The sequence below is a fragment of the Euwallacea fornicatus genome, chromosome 30 (assembly GCF_040115645.1).
Source record: "Euwallacea fornicatus isolate EFF26 chromosome 30, ASM4011564v1, whole genome shotgun sequence".
Lineage (NCBI taxonomy): Eukaryota > Metazoa > Arthropoda > Insecta > Coleoptera > Curculionidae > Euwallacea > Euwallacea fornicatus.
In genome coordinates, this window is record NC_089570.1 from 587139 (window position 1) to 600455 (window position 13317).

Below are 13317 nucleotides of genomic sequence, written 5' to 3' on the forward strand. Positions count from 1 at the left end.
CTCTCTACCGAGATATACATATTCGTACGTCAATGACTTCAGAACCGTCTAAAAAAAGAAGGGGTTTAAGTCGAGAGTTCGGGGTGGACATAGATGTTCACGACCCCGACCAATCCATCAATATGGAAAATTTATTTCACAACCCCCTTAGATATTTACCACGTACCTCAAGAAGCACCGTTCACAATCCGTGTTATTCTGGTCCCCCAGACTTTTGTCGTGGCAACACCCTGTGGAATAGCTTTATTGATAGTGCTCTTCGAGTCACCATCAACCATTCGGAGAAATATCGAATCAATTACATAATTACTATCAGAGCTACGAATAAAAATAATACGTATCGATTCCGAATTTGATGTAATTTCCGGGCTGCGTGCAATTCGGAAATGAAATCGAAGCGTGACTCTGTTCGCCGGTCTCCCGGGGCCCCAAAAACCAATTTTTATGAATTTCCCGAAGAAATATGTGATACCGCTGTTATGTCTATTGTTTCCGGCTGTGTGTTTCCATACTAATCCCTTAATGAATTAAGTTAGTGTTATCCCGCACGGCAAAATTCCAAAACTTCCATTCATTCTCTCCGCATCAAAGTTTCTCTTTTGCGAAGAATCTCAAGCAGGGAACAATTTCCAGAGCGGTCAGGCCTGGAAATCGGACACTTAACAAATGATCAGGAATGTAAACATCATCTTAAAGCCGGGCCCGATAGAGAGCGATAATTAAAGTTCAACTTGACTCCGGTGTCAAAGGAGTCCGAGTCAGGGTCCGGTTTCTTTGATGTCCGCTGTCTTAGTGTTACACCGGACCTTTCCGGGAGGTGTTGCGGTATTTAGCAATGCACAGAAGCCTGTCGTTTGTTTACTAGGCGGCCTGGGGACTTTGTTTCAAAGCGGAAATAACTAAACTCCCGCAAAAAGACTTATAAACACTCTGTCTTTGTGCTCAAACGGTGGCGAATGAAATGTCACTTGAAAGAAATTATTTGCAGCTTGCCCTGCACCTCTCTTTTTCGACGACGTGTAATTAAAAGCGGAATGGAAAATGCATCGGAGGTTGGAAATATAGAGACGATTTGCTTGAAAACACTCTGGATAAGTTGACCTATAAAGTAGAGGACGTCCCTCAAATATCAACAGGAGGAAATCGATAAGGGGGGTGCGGAACGGGACTGAAGGGAAACAACAGGGTATTTTTCTCATGATATCGCTTCGGCATCGCATTAGCAGCTGCGATATGAGAAATGGAGAAAGCTTGTTTTTGGGCCAAAAAATGCCTCGATTCAACATTTCTTCACACTTGAAAATTCATGACTTGGAATACTTGTTGATGTAGCTGCGAAGTTGTTCTCGTCCGGTTTCTATAATGTCGGCGCTTAAATTTGAAAGGTTCTAAAAACTATGTACATATAGGTGTCCCGAGGCACTTTGAAAACCGAGACAATCGGCATTAGACTTAATCCACATCTCGGAAACTGCAAAAAGGAAATAACTCCGATAGAGCGCATCGATGCGATTAACATTGAGATAATTCACTCTTATAACGCCGAAGAATCCAACATGAAAATTCCACTCCCATCCATGAAACCAACAAACTCTCCGTCGTTGGTTGTCTCGGCAACGCCCGACCATCGAACAATACAAATCGACCAGTAAAAAAACCCAGTGGAAATAATTACGAAATTTACTATAATTGAAGTCGCCCGTTCTCGGATTTACATATGTACATTAGTTACAACCATCCAACTCAGTAATGGGGGCCAGAGACTACGGTGGGGGTCCTGACGCCCCAGATGGGCCGCTGGGCTATTGTCGCGGCCGAAAGGTGGAGCCTAAGAAGTCGATGGTACGACTATTGTCGCGAGGGCCAATCGTTGCTTATGTCAGGTGCTCGTCGTGATGGAATAATTGTACGGAACACAGGATCGGACTGAATACCGTCTAATACATGGAAAGAATTGTGGCATTCGTTATTTGAGAGAAAAGTGGAGATTAGGCCCAAGAAAAGCATAATAAAACTTGATAATGTACGAATGTAGTAAAATTTGCTTGAGAACCTTATTTTCAATATTAATTGATTCTCTGTGTACTAACTATCACTGTTCACCTGTCAATGGCATTAGGCATTAATTCATGATGGCTGTTCACCGGTAAGGCATTAAAATCGGTTGTATGTTTTAGGCGTTATCCCACCAAATATTATTGCCTTTATGACGCCATTTTGTTTTTTCTGAGCTTCACTTTATCTGTTTCTGATCTGTCAAGGTAAGGTACACGTCACCTTGACAGATAACCAATTGTGACAGCAGTGGGAGGGAACAAGACTTTAAAAAACTTGCACTACGTACATCATTTAAATTGTATTGCCTGCGTTCAATAGATTTCACAGTTGTGCATCTACTACGATAGATTTCGCCCGATTGACATGTGCAAGCGTTAAAACGCATTTAAATGTCAAACAACGTCATTTTTGCTGTCGATTTCAAGTATTTTCCTGACCCATGCAAAACGGTTGTCTCATCTGAGTGCACCAATCTATTCCAATGTACATTCCGATCTGTTATTCCTTATACCAATTTCAATCGGTGGTTTGCAGAATTTTCAATTATATAATTCCCTTGCACAAACTCATCCAATCTGGGCACCTCCGCCGTCCTGTGTGGTCTAACAGCATCAACCAACAAAGAAACACCCGTGAAACCAGAGACAATTTTATTAAATTAACCCAATCCGATGTTGGTTATTTCTGAACTCGTCGATTAGCTTGACTGTTCCAGTAGTTTTTGGACGATTATTTAATTTGTCTTGTTTACCACGGTGGTACCGTTCGGCCGAGCCATCGCGCCCAATGACCCTTGATGCGTTGCGTCGCCTGACCATGAGAACTATTCCGAACGGTTACTATTACTATTAGTTTTCCCGCTCATTTGCATACAGGAAAAATGTTGTGACAAAAAAGCCCGCTTGATTGTTGTAGCACCAGGTAATTACCTGTTAAAAGTGCTTGGTAATAAGTTTAATTTATTTTCGGTTGTATTAGATTAATAGAGGAAACGGTTTCTATTTCCTTTGTGTCTTCGCATTTCACGACGCATAATTACGAATTTGTTACAGCTACTCTCCAAAAGCGTCTTCGACGGGAGAGGAGGGCGAGGAAACGGCTGCAAGACCAGATGGAGGTGGAAATGACGAGGAGGGGCCAGCTGGAGGAAGCATTGAGGAAGGCCGGAGCAAGTGAACAAGTTGAGTCAATCAATGGTAAGTTATGAAAAAATCGTCTCAACCAAATAATAACGAGAAAAATCAATTAAGAATTCACCACCTAACAAAAAAATGTCACTACTTTTTATACTCCAGAAAAAGTGGCTCATCTTCACCAACACCAACCGGCTCAAAAGCCTCAATCACCCTTGAGACCTCCGTCGTCTGCTCCGCCGCAACCTCCAACCCCGGATAGAAACTCGTCTGAACGTGTAGACAGAATCAAGCAAGAGGTAGAGGAAAACCCCCAGCAATACCTTCCAGTGAGGGATCAAGTTCCTCCGGCAATACCGCATCAAGAGGGCAAGGCCTGGGGCTATTCCGGATTGGACTTCATGGGCAGCGGGGCTGCCTTCTGGCAAAACTACTCAGGTGGGTTTCAAAGTGATAGAGTACTGTCCTGTCAAGTTTTGCCCAATCTAGCGTGACTTAATACGTTTTAGAGTGACCCTTGATAGTTCCGTAATCGTATTCAAATTGCAGTTGTTACATACTGTACGAATAATATTTTCAGAACATGCAATTTTTCGGCCGTAATGGCGCTCAAAATGGCCGTTCACCGTAATTGTGAATACACTTGAATGTGTGGCGTATGTTTCCGAGCGGGGTAATAATAATTTTACAGTTTCAAATTTGTTTTTTCCTGATGATGGTACGATTGAGAACCTAATTGGAGCATAATGGCCGCGGTATGACGAGGCGATATCGAGTCCCAAGAGTCGGTAATAAGTTATTTTCATCGACGAATCACGTAGGTAATTAAGGCCTTCCGACTGACCGGACTTATGCCCGCTTTAATGAAGTAATTAGACACGCGCGCCATGTTGCATTTTTCGAATTGCGAGGCTCTTACATGTGTCCCCATGTCTTATAGCTTAACGACAATGTTGCTGAAATTATGCAATCGTTCTTGTTTTACGTTGATGGTCAATAATGTTGCTGGGAAGATATTAAAAAAAGCAGCGAAACGGGTGATAAAAATTCAAGAGACAGCGAAGGAAATTACGGATTTTGAGCAATTTTTAAAGCAAACTCGTTTGAAATTTGCCGAAATTTTTTGAGATATTTAAAGAATTTACCATGAATTTCAGTCAATTAGGATTGATACAGGTTAACTCGAAATCGGGTTCACTCAGGTTAACTATCAGATTTTTCTTCGAATTTGCATAAACTGTAATAGTTTTCCGGACTTTCTGTTTACCTCACCACCCACACAATAAATTTGAAAAGAAATTTGCGGGTGGTGGTCAAATTTGGTAATGCCTCAAACCTCGCGTCTTCCTGACCGTCTTGCAGGGTTCAGCGCGGGAACTTCCTTCCCGTTTCTGGAATAATTCAGATCCGAACTTGGCACTTTAAGCCTAAGTCTAATGAATAGATAATTGGTTGTTCCGTGGTCGGGGCTTCCTGTTGTCCACGCAGAACTCTGTCTTGGGACCCATTAGGCCAAGAAGACAGTGTGCACGGAAGGATCCGCGGAAACCCGAAAGTTGCGGCCCATTGTTCCCCGGGGTCCGGGAGATCGAATTGAATTAACTGTAATTACTGCGGGATTAATATGGATCGTCGGACTATGTCTTCGCCGACCGATATGCCGGAAACTATTGTGTAACTTCGCCAACTACAAGATTTACTTTGGGCCTTGTTTGGAGTGTATTAAGGAAAAGCCGGAGGTAACTAAATTTATGCGCCTCCTGGGGGAGATCGATCCGGGTGCGGCCCTCCCAAAGAACTCAAAATAACCATTCATAAAGGCCCCTGTATCGTTGTTAATGGACTGGCGAGAGATTTTTAACGAGATTTGCCTCGAAACGTAATGACACAGTCGACGAAGGGCAGACAATCCGACCGACGACTTGTGAACAGAGAACGCCGGATGGGAAAATATGCCCAAAGGGCTTAAGCCAAAATTTATCTTTGGTCGTTTTAATTTTGCATACAGGGTGTCCAATCATAAAAGATACAAGGCCGGTTAAATTGGGAAAAATTTGCGTAATTTGGAGTTCAAGAATATGCCCTCAAGAAAATGCTCATAATTTCCGTTGAGTTTGGCGAGGTGATTCATGATGCAAAAAGGAACTAAATTGATGGTGGTTGGGAAAAATCGAAAGGTCGAATTTCGAACATCTCTCTTTTCAAACAATGCAAACATAAAATGGTCGGCTCGTTCGCCACATCTATCTCTCCTTAATTATTATTTATGGGCAACTATGAGAGACCTTATTTAAAAAATTGTACCCACTGATTTTAATGAGTTGCAAAGGAAGATCATCATAGCTTTGAAGGCCAACATAAGAATAAGGGGCGTTACCAAGATCCCCATGATCGGGCACCTGAAATGGACACCCTGTATAAAGAGATATATTTTTTTTGTAACGCATGTCAGCTGATTTTTCCGGGTGGCACTCTATTATGAACTAATCACCGCCAACAACCGATCTCATTTCGGGGGCAATTAACTGTAGAAAATTAGAGATCTGTAACAAAGAGTCGGTCAATTCCGGTAGTCGACACGGACACAATACCGGTCGAATTAAAAACGAATTAAAAAATACCTGAAAAGGAATCGTTTGTGATTCTGAATAGGGGCCCCACACAATGGAGCCCATTTGGCTCGCCAGAAAGGACACTGAAGACGAAAAGGCGAATCATGCCACTGTAAATTAAACGCCTGTTAGATCGAGGGAAATAGCGCTTTTGCTTTTTGAAAGGATTCAATTTCGAATTCCTAAATATGCTTCAAGAAACAGGACCGGATTAACTTTCTTATTCTTCAAGGACTTTTCTAACACGGGCGTCCGAATCTAATTCAATCCAACACTGTTTCCAAACAGTTTTCAGTCGGGTCTTATTTAAATCCATGTGCCCCACAGTGATTTGACGGAGTGACACCGAGTTTTGTCATCGCGGTGCTAAAACGAAATCAGTATTCATCGTTTTCCCTCTACAAAGCAGATAGACACTTTGTGAAACCAAATAAACGGAAAATTTGTTTCGAGTAGCTTTTCCACCCCTGCATTCTCGTTTTGCCCTAACAAACTGATGATACACATTTTGCCCGGGACCATGTTTCGGAGGTGTGAATATTTACGTGTTTACCTCTGGTTTATTGAGCGGAGAAGGGGATTAAATTACTTGTGAGGTATTTTTTTATGAATCGCGCAGCGACTAAGGCAGTAAAAAAGCCCCATTCACTAGTCTTTTCTCGGTAACCTGCGTCAAACACCAACGTGCATGCTTTCTCAACTTCAATTCCATTCATTTCTCAATTTAATGGATCATTTCTTCCTCTTTTGGCACCACACGTTAAGTTTATATACTTTTCGAACACCAATAATCCAGTTCTAAATTTTGCTCTCTTGCGTGCTTAGACTCATCATCTAGTAATCACAAACTCGAGTCCAAAATTGACCCTCACACGCTTTGGATTTCCGCCACGATCCGTTTTCAACTTCAACGACGATGGAGAATTTCGAAGATTTCTTAAATTTCTAAAGTCAGTGGTATGTATATGGTTTCGAAACGCATAAACTTATCAATTTCGTAACGTTGAATTCTTTAAATAGGTTTTTATTTTAAACCTACCCCTGCTACGCCACTGGACGTTGCTGATGTTACTTGCCTGTCAGGTTACCATTATGTCTCTGATTTAGTGACGTAACTACTATCAACAAGTAGATATGAATTTTATACAGGGCCGGTGCTAGAGAGTTTGCCGCCATCTACAAGTTCGCTTTGTACCACTTCTTACCCCTAAGTTTAACTTTTATTTTCGTGACTGGAGCTGAAGGAAAAATTTTATGAAATATCTGGAGCCTATTTCACACCCTGATGCCCAAAATTTTCTGTTTACGAATGGATATGTCCTCAATATCTCAACAAACTCTCTCAAAAACATCGTTTTGAGTTCCCATTTTTCTTATATGAACGAAGTTCTGCGATCCCATTTATTCTAGCAAACAAATCACCTTATGGAACGTTTCCTTTCCTTCAAACATTACCAGCAAACCGTCGTTCACTCATGCGCGATAAATGCAAATCTGCCAGTTATAAAATTACATAATCACCCTGGGCGGTCTCAAGTCGGCATTAATTAATTCAATTCCGCCGAAACATGGCGGGAATCGGGGGGGAGGGAAGGGGGCGGCAGGGTGGGGGCGGCTCGAATCAATATTACAAACAAATATAAGACCGAAATTGAATTTCGCTTAGCGGCAACATTCGGTGCAAAGTTGCACGGCCAAACAAGGACCGACCCCGCCCATAAACACATTATGTAAACTAAGAGCAAACTCCTCGAAGGAAGGAGGAAATTATGCTGCGGCATAGTAAGTTCTGATTCGGGCAAATCTCCTTTTTGACCAGTGGCGTTCAAAGCAAACCACTTAACACCGGGATCCCGAATTTTGCAAGCCCAAACCAGAGGAGGTTAAACGTAAATAAATTAAAAGATAATGCGAAGAGTTCGGAAGGCGATAGTACCCCCTCCATGAAAAATTATTTGCAGGGGTGCCACTGACTAGTTAAAGTTTACGGGGCAAAAGCGAATATCCCGCAGGAATGTTTGTTGCAGAGACAATTCTGCTTCCTGTGGGGTTTTGTATGTCCGGATTAAAGTGCTTAGCATTCATGGTGGGCCCTCTGGGCCAATGTTTGATGTGTTTAGCTATTCGGTGCTCTGCACAATTTAATCTCAGCAGTTTCTTTTCTAGAATCGTTTGCCCAAGAACTGGAAATGGAGCGAAAATCCCGGCAGCAGCAGTCGGAAAGAGAGGTCAAATCGCCTTTGCAGGACCGCGCGGGATACTATCAGAAACCTGTTATGTTTACTAGCAGTGCCACGTAATTTGTACTCAGGATTACTTTGACTTACGCCAATTTGGCTGATTAACAATAAGTGACTGATGAGATTTGTACATACTGTTCGATGCTTAAGTAGCTACTGGCAGGGCCAGGTAAAATATAATTGAAGTATTTTCCGCTAGGCTCCCACGGGCGTTTCGCTCACAGTTGCAGGAAACATTCCGGGAAAATATTTACAATGGCAATGCAGTGTAATTATCTCATTGCTGTTCAGTTCCGAGTTCTGTAGCAAATATTTGTAAATATATTGTGATTTCGATTAGATTAGTTGAAAGGAAAGATTTTTTGTGGAAAGTGGGAGTTTACCTGCGAATGGAACATTAGAATCTAGGAGCTATAGAATGTAGGCGCATGTCAGATGTAGGAAACCATAGACACCCATGTTTATAAAGTATGTAAAATTTTCAAAATAGTGCCAAAAATCTTAGTTAATTGACCTATTTTGAGTCACCTCTGAATTATACTTCCGTTCTTCCCTAAGCACCCTAAAGAGGAATTTCCCCTGCCTCGAAAGGAATGACATGTTTAGTTAAATTCCCCACGAATCCATATAAGCCCCCTTTAATCGGACGCATTAACTTCGATTAAAAATAGCAGATCCATACGTTTGACAAAACTGTAAATAACTAGTATAACTACTATTCATCATACATGTGTATTTCAATCTATAGCAGTTATCTCCAAGTTAATCACTAAAATAGGAAGTTGCAAGTAGGCTTCAAACCGTTTTTATTAATGCCATTTTCTGACGAGTTATTAATGACAGGTGTGCGAGTATTTATTGTAAATATTTATGTGTGTGTGTGTGTGCCTTGTAGAGAATAAACTTATTACATATATTTGCCGATTTTTATTATTCAACCCATGGAGCGTTTAGTGCAATTAATGAGGGTTCCTTAATTGAAAATTATGATGATGGGAACTAGCGCCAAAGAAAAGAGTATGGAAAAATCAATTAAGACATAAAACCCATACGAGTAATAAGCCAATTTGGACGAAAACACGTACGCGGTGCCGAATTAACTTTGCCGGAAATTTCGCTTAATTATCGGAGAAATAATTGAAAACTTATCAGCTATTTTGAATACAACTCCTGGGCAATTTTTAATGGTAATAAGCGGCTCTAATAAGCCCATAAAACATGGGGCAAAACGTTAATTGCCATGCAAATAATTGCATTAAAACCAACGAAACCGTCTTGAGATGCCCATTTGAATATGAATAATAATTGTCCGTCCTGCTTTAGCGTCAGGAGCTCTTGCGCCATTAATCATAAACGTTGTGACATTCTGATGAATTCCCGTTTTGTGCAGTCATTTCCAGATTAATACGGCACAATTAGAGGAAATTTGATCGGATGGGTGTGATAGTGTAATGGGCGGACCTCGGCATGTTAGTACAAGTGCCTGTTCTTGGCTTGCCAAAATTAAATTCTTCTCGTCTCGTAACCAACCGAGTCAAATGACGAAATAAAGTTGTGAGTCCGCGGTACGCTCAATTTCAATCTGATGGAATTTTGCTGTCCTTCGGCCCCCCAAAAATCCAATTTATGTGAGGGGAAAACCGAAGTTAAAACATCATTATTTAATCTCAATGCGATTGGATTCTTTCGGAATATTACGAATTTTTTCAATGAACAAATATTTTTATCCGAGCATAGAACTTTTCTTTTTATGTAAATGATCCCGCACTAAAATCCTTATTACGCGGGCAAATACCAAACCCATTCGAAAGGGTTTGTTACTTGACCGTGCGTAATTTGCTGACTGTTTCTGTTCTTATCTCCGTTATGGAATCTCCACTTCGAGTTAATAATTCAACCCTTCTGAAGCGTCCGTTTTCAGCACTCTTCAATCAATACGTATATCCGTTGTACGGATACTTTTCAGAGATAATGGAGGGAACCGTAATTACGTTAATACCTCTCGAATTTTTTCGAAAATGTCCAATGAGTTATGTAAAATTGTATCTTACAAATAAAACTGTAATGCTACCAAGAAAAGATGGTTTCGAACGTCTGGTAACACTGATGCGTGAGCCACTGCTGAGCAATATTGTGACGCGCAGTGGTTCAGCAGTGTGCTGAAAACTAACATGGCGGGTGACAAATGAATCGCGCAAGGTTGCCAGTATTTGCAAAAAAGCAAAACATTCAGTCAAAATATCCTATTAAAATGAAATTATATTGAAACAAAATTACTATGAACATTCGAGCTAGGCAGAGCCATACGTCACATTCGATTAGTTTCTTCGTCTTTCAAAGAAACGAGAGATTTCCTAGTTGTTCCATTTTTCAAAAATTGAGTTTCATAGGAAATATTCCAAAATTTACTAGAAATTTCCGTCATTGATTCCCCTTTCTGCTGCAGCAATATTATTCGATATTTAAGTGGATATGTTCCAGTGGGGAAGAAAAGTGACACGTCTTGCTCGGGGGGTTATTTACGTTCGTAATAAACGGTTCAACCCCCCGGGTTACTTGTGATTGCAATTAACACCGGCGAAATTATTTACGAGCTTTGTAATTTGCAATTTAGTCGTCGTTTTCGGTTTATAAAACACACCGCGTGATGAATGTCTCTTGGAACGTATACACACACACTAAAGGGGTTAGAAAAAGAACTCTTCCACGGGAAATTTTAATCATCGTGAAATTTAATGAGTCGAGAAGACGCGGCCGCGGATTCTTATTACATTTTAATTGAAGCGACGTGTACCGGGGCCATATTGATGCCGGCAACAATACCTCCCGTCCCTTTGTACATAAACTTTTAATAGATACTTCTTTTGGCATTCATTATCAGCGGACTGGCGGAGCCCCTTAATCAACCGAAATTTTGATATTGCGGTCGTTTTCTTTCTGAAAAGTTCCGTTCCGACAGTGGCATCCTTTGCCCCCGTTCCGGGGCCTATTGAAAGCGATTCGTCGGCCGCACGCCCCTGGCAGGTGCTTTTGTAAAATGAATAAATAAGGTTCAGGGGGTGTTTTAATTATTATTTTCCCAGGGCGAGCGCCTTCTTAATTTCTACACAAAGTTTATTTAAAAGGAAATATTATCTCTTAATCTAATGAAGGAGCCCCGCGTTATACTTTGAATTCCACTTCCCTCGGCGTCTTTAACGTCGTTAGGGTTTTATTTTCTAAAGGATACCTGACTCCCAGAAGAAGTGTTGTATCGGCATAGGCGCTGAAAAAGCAAAGATTGTCCCTGCAATAATGGCCTGAAATTCTCCGCTGAAATGTTATAAAAAGGAAGGAAAAATCTTAAAACTAGCGCGGCTGCCTGCTCCATCAATCTCATAATTAATTCCATTCCGTTTAATTCTTTTCAAGATGACGTTAATTCAGCCCATAATGGATTCCTCTGGTGATTTATTCTTCCGTATGTTTTGATACAATTCACGATGGGACTTTGATTAATCTTCGTCGAATTTAGATCAGCATTTTCGGATAAATACTCTCCATGTCTTATGATAGCCTTCCTCATTACCGCACCGAAGATGAAGGGTGTATCAAAAAAATTCGCGCTCAAGATGTCGTAACGTACCTAATTATTTACCGGTGAAATAAGTTATATTTAGCTATGACTTGCGAGTAGTAAACGAACAAAACTTGTTTTAAAGCACACTCAACAAAAAATTTTTGTTACACCCGTTACAATGCTCAATCAAAAACGTTTTTCCGTATGCATCGTAATTTTTGCGTTACGGCACTTCAGTCCAATAAAAGGCGGCTACCGCAAAAAGCAAACAGGAAATACATACTTCAAAAGAAATGTTGGGGAAACAAAGCGATTCATATGAACGTTATGAAGAGCCATAAAATGCCTGTTATTGAAAATTACATTCCATTCTTTTTTGTTTGGCCGCGGGCTTTAAACGATTCGAATCCGGCTTTCGGAGGGTCCTCCGATGAGCGAATGCTTCCTGATAAGTTTCATCATTTTATTTATTTTTCACATTTCCTTATATAATCCTGTTCTCTAATAATTATCTCGAGTTAATCTCAAACACAAAAATAAAATATATGACCAGTTTGGATGCTCTTGTGCAGTCGGGTAGGATCGGGTCGGTCCGAAGCTTTTCGGAGACATCGGCACCAATAGCGACGCCAGGACCACACGCTAACTGATCTCAGGGTGACCTGACGAGTGTATGTCAATTTGCCAGGAACGATTTTCTTCTCACAGTTTCAATATCCACAGTTATTGCTCTGGTTTGGAACGTCTCTTTTGTCGTCATGAATAAGGAAACAACAATAAGGCCCAATTTACACTTAAATACGCATCGAGAACGTGTCACAATGTCGAGGTCCATGACTGGCACTCGGGTGATAGATGGAGCCAGTGTTTTATAGTCCCCAAGCCAAATCTGGCAGGCATGGAATGCCAATAGCGCCATGACACGCAGTTCAATTGTTCGCCATTGTGTCATTTGAGAGCGTTCGTTCCCCATCAGGCCAATCGGGATTTGTTGCCGACGATCGTCTGGTTATAATGTTTTTTAATTTATTTAATTTCGGAGTTGTGTTACAATTTATCAGTGATATGCTCGGAACAGTGATCCGTTTCCGATCATGATGGGCCACCGGAGGCATCAAGAATATGATGAAACCGCAGCGTCGTGGGGGAGAGGGCGACATAATTTAAATATAATGATCGTTTGTTCGGCACTTAAATTTAAATAAAACAAACATTTTTCTTCGGCATCAGCGGCGGGCATTAAGCCCCGGAATCTTGTTACTGTTGAACGACACCGGAATAAATCGTTTGCCAATAGCAGAGAAGCGGCACATTTGAATAGCAATTTGGCATAAGGAGGGCGAATTCTAATCAGCTTTTATGACACCCGTCGTCTACGTAATATTAGTCTGGTGGAAAACAGCTTTTTTTTCATTTTTTGTCGAAAGGGAAGTAATGTATCCGATTTGGTGAAATAACCCATGCTGGTTCACATGAATCAACCACCACTGCTTTACCCACCAACAATCGTACCTCTAGTAGCCAGTTTTTTTCACGGCCCCCTAACTTCCACCATAAACAATTCCTGAAATGTCATTGTTCCCTTAAATTTGTTTCAAACAGTTTTCTTTGTACGCAGAAAACATGAATTCAGATTGGAAATTTAACGTCGATCAGATCGACAAAATTACAGTGAAGCTGTTTCTGGATTCGAAACGAGCGCCGGCGAACGTATA

At 41.1% G+C, this 13317-nt stretch overlaps 1 protein-coding gene across 2 annotated transcripts in view; it reads left to right on the plus strand.

Moving 5' to 3' along the window:
* Nucleotides 1-8937, plus strand: part of dac (dachshund) — a 95307-nt gene extending 86370 nt beyond the window's left edge. For both annotated transcript variants that reach the window (XM_066298038.1, XM_066298039.1), the window contains exons 9-11: nucleotides 3111-3254; nucleotides 3354-3629; nucleotides 7970-8937. In XM_066298038.1, the coding sequence (XP_066154135.1) occupies nucleotides 3111-3254; nucleotides 3354-3629; nucleotides 7970-8103 (554 nt within the window). In that variant the 3' untranslated portion in view covers nucleotides 8104-8937. The remainder of the gene's footprint in view (nucleotides 1-3110; nucleotides 3255-3353; nucleotides 3630-7969) is intronic.
* Nucleotides 8938-13317: the final 4380 nt, after the last annotated feature.